Genomic DNA, 8,882 nt, shown 5'->3' on the forward strand with positions numbered 1-8,882 from the left:
GGATTTTCAACCGAAATTGATGACTTTTTAAAAATTGGTTAAATTTTAACTAAACAGTAACATTTTTATCTAAGAAAGATGCAGTTTCTACTAAAATATATGCATTTTTAAATAAAAAACAAAAATTTTAAAAAGAGCAGTTGAATTTTCATCAAAAAAATATTTCAATTTGTCTTTTCAACATCAAAGTATGAGTTTTAAATAAGAAGAAAATTTTCGACGAAGAAGAATGAATTTTCAAAAAAATATTTGGATTTTCAACCGAAATGGATGACTTTTTACAAATTTGTTAAATTTTCACTAAACAGTAGTATTTTCATCTAAGATAGTAGAATTTAAAAAAAAAACAGTTGAATATTTTCCTCGGACCATTAATATTCAATTATTCAAAGATCAGAATCTTAAGCTTGTAATATTTTAAACCTAGAATCTCTTGAAAACGGAAAAAAAGAATTTCAAATTAAAATTGAAAAATTACCAATTTATTCTGCTTGACAGTTATTAAAAGTTATATATTAAGTCCCTAACTTTTCCAAGATTTTTTTTTAAGTCCCCGACTTTTCACTAAACAATAAAATTCCTCGACTTAAAAAAAATATATTGTTCGCTAGGTTTGTTTTTTACTCAACATGTTTTTTTTGCGTAAAGTAAAATTCATAATAAATTTCCGTATAATTAATGTAATTTATTGTATAATTTACTTCCCCTTGAACCGTTACGCAATTTAAGTACGGCCCCTTAAATTATTATCCTTCAAAGTCGAAGTACATCTTTCAAAAATGTTTATCACAGACTACATTCTCAATAAAAGGAATGTAAAATTTTGTTTTCCATCCCAAATCCTTGAAACTTTTCCTTCAAATTTTCATTTCAAAAGCGCGAAGAGAACAAATTGCTGCGTCTCCTGTAAAATTGTTCTTCATGAATGATGGGCTTCCCAGTTAAATAGTAAAGTTTTCCGTCTATGAACTCTCCAACAAAAGTGTAACAGTACAAACAACCAACTAGGATTCCCCCAAGATGTCCGATGAATGAAGCGTTTGGTACCATCAAATGAATGAGAATTAATTCCGCCCAGACGGCAAATTTACTCGGAATTCTGAATCCGCCGACCTGGTGCAATCTGTCGTGTTCCTCGCAAACGACTATTACTTTCAGAGCAAATAAAACGGCGGAAAATCCAATCGCACAAGCAGTATAGTACGAATAATCTCCCGTGATTTGAGTTAGGACATATCCAAGGGAAACGTACATGGCACTACATCCTGCTGACAAAAGACCCAGGAGAAGGACAAAATTTGCAGTACCGTACATTGGTTCCAGATAGTGACCTTTGAGGATAAAGGACACCATGTTGTAGTATAAATGCATGTCGGAACCATGTTCGAAATTCGAAACGATGAACGATCGCCAGTCACGGCGTTTTATCACTTTTAGCGCTGATATGCAAACATCTTCCGCCTCCCAGGGAACTGCGATAACTCCCATATAAAGAAGTGCCTGTAGAAAATCATTAAAATATATCGTTTTCTATTGATTTTTACCCATTAATTTTCGGAAAGCTCACCTAGAAATATTGAGAAGTTCCTTTTCCATCGAATTTAAAGTTCTCGAAAGGGTTTTGCAGATTAATAGAAATGAAGTTATTAACTTTTGTTACTTTTTTGAAAATTGTCGGAAAATAATGATCAGAGATCAAAGAATTATTGACGAAAGTTGTAAATCGAAATGAATATTTTTTAAATTCACACTTTTCGGCTTTTCTTTCAAGAATATATTTTCGATAAATTAATAATAACATAGGGTGTCTATTCAAATATTGGGGAATAATTCTCTGGCATTTCCAATTTTTTCCAGGTATATATTTTCATTGTACGGAGTCATTAAAATATTTTGCATTTTTTTAAACAATCGACTCGGAATACGTATACAATTTCGCGAATTTACTAAAAAAAGTGATTTTCAATCAAACAGTTGAATTTTCGACTAAAAAATATCAGATTTCAAACAAAAATGGAATAGTTCAATTTTCGGTTAAAAAGCTTAATTTTCGACACAAAAAAAAAACAGTTTTCAACCACAGTGATAAATCTTAAACTAAAATTATGAATCTTCCATTAAAATAGATAAATTTTAAGTCTAAAAGATGAATTTTCAAGAAATTCATGAATTTGCAAATAAAAAGGCAAATTTTTAACCAAATCGTTGAAATTTGGACTAAAAAATATCAATTTTTAACGAAAAATATAATAGGTAAACTTTGAGTTAAAACAATGTTCAGAAGAAAAAAAATTCAACCAAAAAGATGAATTTTTCAAACAAAACTATTATCATTTTCTGCGACAAAAGTTCGATCTTACAACAAAAGACATGAATTTTTTAACTAAAAAAAACGAATCTTTAACCAAATAGTTGAATTTTTAACTAAAAAAATCAGTTTTCAACCAAAAATGGAATAGTTAAATTTTCAGTTAAAAAAATTAATTTTCCACACAAAAAAAAACAATTTTCAAACAAAGTGATGAATCTTCTTCTGGAACAGATGAATTTTCAACGAAAAATAGAATAGATAAATTTTAAGTTAAAACAATTTTAACAGAAAAAAATACAACAAATTTTGTATCCAAAGTGATGAATTTTCATCTAAAGTAGTGAATATTTAACTGGAATACTTGAATTTTCAACCAAAAACATGAATTCTTCAAACAAGAAGATCACCATTTTGTACGAAAAAAATGTATTTTTTAATAAAATACATGAATCTTTAACTAAAAAAACGAATCTTCAACCAAATAGTTGAATTTTTAATTTAAAAAATCAGTTTTTAACCAAAAATGGAATAGATAAATTTTCAGTTTAAAAAAATAATTTTTTACACAAAAAAAACAATTTTCAACTACAGTGATGAATTTTCAACTAAAATGATGAATCTTCAACTGCAACACATGAATTTTAAGCAAAAAAACTGAATTTTTGATCAAGAAGATTAATTTTATATTTTAAAAAATATGATTTTTCAAGAAATTCATGAATTTGCAACTTAAAAAGGCAAATTTTTAACCAAATCGTTGAAATTTGGACTAAAAAGATCAATTTTTAACGAAAAATATAATAGGTAAACTTTGAGTTAAAACAATTTTCAGAAAAAAAATTCAACCAAAAAGATGAATTTTTCGAACAAAAATATTATATTCTGTGACAAAAATTCAGTTTTTCAACAAAAGACATGAATTTTTTAACTAAAAAAAAAAACGAATCTTCAACCAAAAATGGAATAGTTAAATTTTCAGTTAAAAAAATTAATTTTCCACACACAAAAAAACAATTTTCAAACAAAGTGATGAATCTTCTTCTGGAACAGATGAATTTTAAGACAAAAAAAAATAATTTTGAAACAATAAGACCAATTTTCTAGTAAAAAAAAGGTCAAGAAATTCATGGATTTGCAATCAAAAAGTCTAATTTTCAACCAAATAGTTGAATGTTGAACTTTTTGATCTTTTTAGATTAATTTTCAACGAAAAATAGAATAGATAAATTTTAAGTCAAAAAAATTTTCACACAAAAAAAAAACAAATTTTGTATCTAAAGTGATACATTTTCATAAGTAATGAATATTTAACTGGAATACTTGAATTTTCAACCAAAAACATGAATTTTTCAAACAAGAAGATCATCATTTTCTACGAAATAATTAAATTTTTTAATAAAATACATGAATCTTCAACTAAAAAAAACAAACGAATCTTCAACCAAATAGTTGAATTTCGAACTAAAAGATATCAGTTTTTAACCAAAAATGGAAGTTAAATTTTCAGTTTAAAAAATTAATTTTCCACACAAAAAAAGACACAATTTTCAACCAAAGTAATGAATTTTCAACGGAAATGATTAAACTTCAAATGCAACAGATGAATTTTAACCCGAAAAGATAAATTTTCAAACAAGAAGATTAATTTTCAACTAAAAAATATAATTTTTCAAGAAATTCATGAATTTGCAACTAAATAAGGCAAATTTGTAACCAAATAGTTGAATATTGAACTAAAAAAGATCAATTTTCAACGAAAAATATAATGCATCAACTTTGAATTAAAAACCATTGTCAGACAAAAAAAAAGAACAAATTTTCAACCAAAGTGATGAATTCTCATCTGAAATAATGATTATTTAAATGGAATACTTGAATTTTTACCAAAAAAGATTAATTTTTCATACAAGAAGATTATCATTTTCATAAAAAAAAAATTTAATTTTTTAACAAAATACATCAAATTCTCGATTTCAGTCACCCCGTTCTCGGCCTTCCAAGAACTGCTGGCTCCCACAGCTTCTCAGGGGAACAGAGCGAGAGCGGTTGCGACATTATATATGTTTTTTTATCCCTCCGAAATCAGTCCAAGGCTATTTGAGGGCAACCCCCCGATATTGGACTGAAAGCGAGAGTTTGGTGTATATGAATTTTTAACTAAAAACAACAATTTTTAACCAAATAGTTGAATTTCGAACTAAAAAATATAAGTTTTCAACTAAAAATGGAGTACTTAAATTTTCAGTTTAAAAAGTTAATTTTCCACACAAAAAAAACATTTTAAACCACATTGATGAATTTTTAACTGAAATGATAAATCTTGCACTGGAACAGATGCATTTTATGCCAAAAAGATAAAATTTTCAAACAAGAAAATTAATGTTCTACAAAAAAATAAGATTTTTAAGAAATTCATGAATTTGAAACTAATGAAGGCAATTTTTTAACTAAATATTTGAATATTGAACTAAAGAAGATCAATTTTCAAAGAAAAATAGAATAAATAAATTTTAGGTTAAAAAAATGTTCACAAAAAAAGCAACAAATTTTTAACCAAAGTGATGAATTTTCAACTAAAATAATGAATATGTAACTCGAATACTTGAATTTTCAACCAAAAAGATGATTTTTTCAAACAAGAACATTATCATTTTCTACGAATAAAATTGGATTTTTCAGCAAAATATATGAATTTTTAACTAAAAAAAAACAACGAATATTCAACCTAATAGTTGAGCTTCGAACTAAAAAAATTAAGTTTTCAAACAAAAATGGACTAGTTAAATTATCAGTTAAAATAATTTTCCACACTAAAAAAAATTTCAATCAAAGATGAATTTTCAAATAAATGATAAATCTTCAACTGGATAAATGACTTTTAAACCAAAAAGATGAATTTTAAGAAAAGAGCTTAAACTTCAACCAAGTAGTTTTATTTTAAACAAAAAAGATCAATTTTATTTCGAAAATAAAATTTTTCAACAAATCCATAAATTTTCAACGAAATAGATCAGTTTCAGATTACGAGAAAAGGAATTTTCAACCAAATACTTGGATTTTGAACTAAAAATGATCAATTTCCAATCCAAAAGGGAATATTTAAATTTTCATTTACAAAAATTAATGTTCAACCGGAAATAAATTTTCAACTAAAATTGTGAAATACTTAACTCGAATATTTCGTTACATTTTAAGTTAAAACAAATTTAAAAAATTTAATTAAGAAAAAAGTTAAAGTAATGAATTTTCAACTAAAATTATGAATCTTCTACTAGAATACTTGAATTCTCGACCAAAAAGATTAATAAAATTTTCAACGAGGATGATTAATTTCTACCAAGCCACATTTAAAGAAAAAAGAAGTGAAAAGTCGACAAAAAGTGGAAAAATTCAGAAAAAACCGCTACTATTTAGCATTACTATAGGAGAAAATAGTTGACAACAATAATATTTTGCTTAAACTATTCTTTGTTAAATTATATTAATTTTTACCTCCTAAGTGATATGTGGACAAAAAGTTAAATGTCAGAAAAAGTTACAACTTTCTAGCATTATTCGGAGAAAATGGTATTTAAAAAATTATTTTTTAAACATAAATCAATTATAACCTCGCCCTAATTGAGAAATGAAAAAATTTAGAAAATACGGCAACTTTCTGGCATTATTCTAAGACAATATTATTATTTATTATAATAAACTATTTAAATAATTATTTGTATTAAATTTTTTTATTGCCTTGCTATCTCTAATATCATTTTTTAACGTATTTATTTTTGTGTAGATTCGTACAAATTTGAGGGCGATATGCATGAAAATTCGAGAACAAATTTTTGTGCCGTCCTATTTATCGTAATTAAGATTTTTCCAATACGAATTCAAATCCTTCGGATTTTTAATGATCCAATTTTGAAAATTCTAATATGGAATGATTCAATTTCAAAATTCTTTGATGTAAAATTTAACAAAATTGTCCAATTTTACAAATTTCAGTCGAAAACATGTCAACTTTGAGTTTTTGTTTGAAAATGTTCCAAATTATACACTTTCAGACGCTCTTACTTAGAAATTATACAATTAAGTTCAATCCTTTTCATAACATTTGAAATATTATCCTGTTATGAAAGGCCATGGCTATGGGTATAAAAATTTAGGCACAAATAACCGTCTTTTTCGGTACAAATAGAGCTGGAAAAGGGGCAATTTTTATCCCAAATTTTTGTGCCAATAGCTTTTTTTCATGAGATTTGCAACTTTTATGCACGAAATTTGTATCACAGATTAATGCTTTTCATTTTTAAGAAAAAGAACTATTTTTTTTCAAATAAAAATGCGGTTAATAACTTCTATTAACCTGCGCCGAAAATCCTTTCGGGACATTTAACTGGGAGGCAAAGGAAACTACTTGATTTTAAATTAATCACTTTTAAATAAACGTGATAAATATTCTAGAAATTTTAGATACAGGATATATGAATGTTGACGTCGTTGACGTTCATCTGAGAAAACTAACCTGTCCAATAATTCCAATCAGGGTAGCTGGAGGAATTTTGTCAACTCCAAAATTTACGGCTTGTAATGCCAATAAATAAATTCCATATTGTAAACCTTGCTGTCTTCTCTGAGTCGGCCTCATTTTTATATTAATGAATATATAAAAAACTTTGTTATTCTAACCTCTATTCTGTCAGCCGTAGTCAACACTGAACTATAATACGAAAAAAATTGGTTCCTTCGTTTAAAAATAATTGTATTTTATACACGACACTGGCTCTCGTCGCATAAGAAACAAAAATTGAGTCAACTTTTTCTAGAAGACTGTCCTGAATCCACTTAGTTTCTAAAATAAATTAAATACGTGTTCCAATCAGACTTCACGTGTCAAATAGCATGCTGCAATCATCAGCTGATGCAAAATGCTCCGAAAAATGATCACGTCTTCAATGACCTTGAACTCCAAATACTCCAAACCATTCAAAATTTAAAATTCAAATAAATGCTAAATTAACTAGTATTGTTTATAATAAATAACGAAATATTATAGATGTAATTTAATATAATTATTTTAATTTGCATTTCCTCTTTAAATGTATATACTAATTCTATTCACGGTGGGGATTTGACAAATTATGTCACAAGATATTTCTAAATATATAGTTCAATAGTTAAATTTTTAGTTAAAAAAATCAGTGTGCAACCAAACAGATTAAATTTGTAATTAAAATGATTAAATGGTTAAAAAAAATTTGAATAGTGACATTTCCATTTTTTTTAATTCAACAAAAAACAACAAATTTTTAACAAATTAGTTCATTTTTAAACTGGGATAGTTAAATTTTTAATCAACAAAATTTCACCCGAAAAAAATTACTCACGCTAATAGTCACAAACCAAAATAGAAAAAAAATTAAATTAAAATTATGAATCTTCAACAACAAAAATTAGCAAGAGTTTAACTTTCAATAAAGTAATTAAATTTTGATTCCAAACAGATAAATTCTTAACAAAAAACTGAGTACATAGTTGATTTTTTGTATTTAATATCTAAGAAATGAAGAAATTATTACAATATTATATGGTAAATATTTTTTAACATTTGTTTAAATAGATCTTTTCTATTAAAAAAAAAAAAACGTACGAAATTTAACAATTTTGAATTTAGTTGTCTTCAAAATACAAATTGCAACTTTAAACTTTGAAACCCTCCAATTTTTAAATTGAAATATTCAAATCAAATTAAATCGAATTTCAAATTTGAAAGATTTCAATAGTTTTTATCTGAAACAGAAAATTTTGTAAAAGAATTATAATATTATGAATTTTAAAAAAATTTCAAAGTTGCTACAAAATCCCAATTTCGAAACTTCCTGACTTTCTTAAAGTTGATGTTTCCGCAAAAAATATTTTTCTTTTCAATTAAAAACAGTTGAATTAAACAAAAAATAAGAATTTTCAACAAATTACTTGCATTTTTAAAGAAAAAGTGGAGTTTTTAAAAAATTAGTTGAAGCCTCAACAAAAATCGACTAATTTTTCTACTAAAAAGAGCAACTTTCAACAAAAAAAGATTTTTCTGAAAAAAAGAAAAAAATCTTATACAAAATATTGAATTTTCGATCCGAAAAGATGAATTTCGTTCAAAACTGCTAAGTTTTCAAACCAAAAATACGAATTTTCTGCCAAAATAATATAATTTTCTATCCAAAAAGACGACTTTTTAACGAAATAAATTAATTTTTATCTAAAAAAAGCTCAATCTTCAAGCAAAAATGAAATAGTAATATATTCAGTTTAAAAAATTAATTTTTAACTAAGACTAAACGAATTTTCAACAAAAAAGATACATTCTCAACTAATAATTATTACATTTTATAACTAAAGAACTGATTTTTTAGAAAAAAAAAAGAATAGACGAAATACTTTTTAAGCAATAATTCAACGATTTCGACGAAATAATTTTTAAACAAGCAGTTAAAAGTCCAATCAAGAATATTAAATTTCTGTAAAAAAGACGAATTTTACATACAAAAATGGAATAGTTCAATTCTCATTTAACTAAATGAATTTTTAAATT

General features: G+C 25.5%; 1 protein-coding gene across 2 annotated transcripts; it reads right to left on the minus strand.

The window, feature by feature from the left end:
* Nucleotides 1-383: 383 nt before the first annotated feature.
* Nucleotides 384-7,173, minus strand: LOC117171631 (rhomboid-related protein 4-like). Of its 2 annotated transcripts, none has more exons than XM_033359115.1 (2): nt 6,986-7,173; nt 384-1,500 (listed from the first exon to the last, which is right to left on the minus strand). In XM_033359115.1, the coding sequence occupies exon 2, from the start codon at nt 1,486-1,488 to the stop codon at nt 871-873; it is 618 nt and encodes a 205-aa protein (XP_033215006.1). In that variant the 5' UTR covers nt 1,489-1,500; nt 6,986-7,173; the 3' UTR covers nt 384-870. The 2 variants fall into 2 exon arrangements, with proteins under 2 accessions (XP_033215006.1, XP_033215005.1); XM_033359114.1 differs by having other exon boundaries at nt 6,822-7,173.
* Nucleotides 7,174-8,882: the final 1,709 nt, after the last annotated feature.

Source organism: Belonocnema kinseyi, chromosome 4 (assembly GCF_010883055.1).
Source record: "Belonocnema kinseyi isolate 2016_QV_RU_SX_M_011 chromosome 4, B_treatae_v1, whole genome shotgun sequence".
NCBI lineage: Eukaryota > Metazoa > Arthropoda > Insecta > Hymenoptera > Cynipidae > Belonocnema > Belonocnema kinseyi.

Coding starts and splice junctions, on each gene's coding strand:
- LOC117171631 (XM_033359114.1), bottom strand. CDS start 6,944: ATGAGGCCGACTCAGAGAAGACAGCAAGGTTTACAATATGGAATTTAT. Junction 1,501..6,821: donor TGATTGGAATTATTGGACAG/GTTAGTTTTCTC, acceptor GATTTTCTACAG/GCACTTCTTTATATGGGAGT.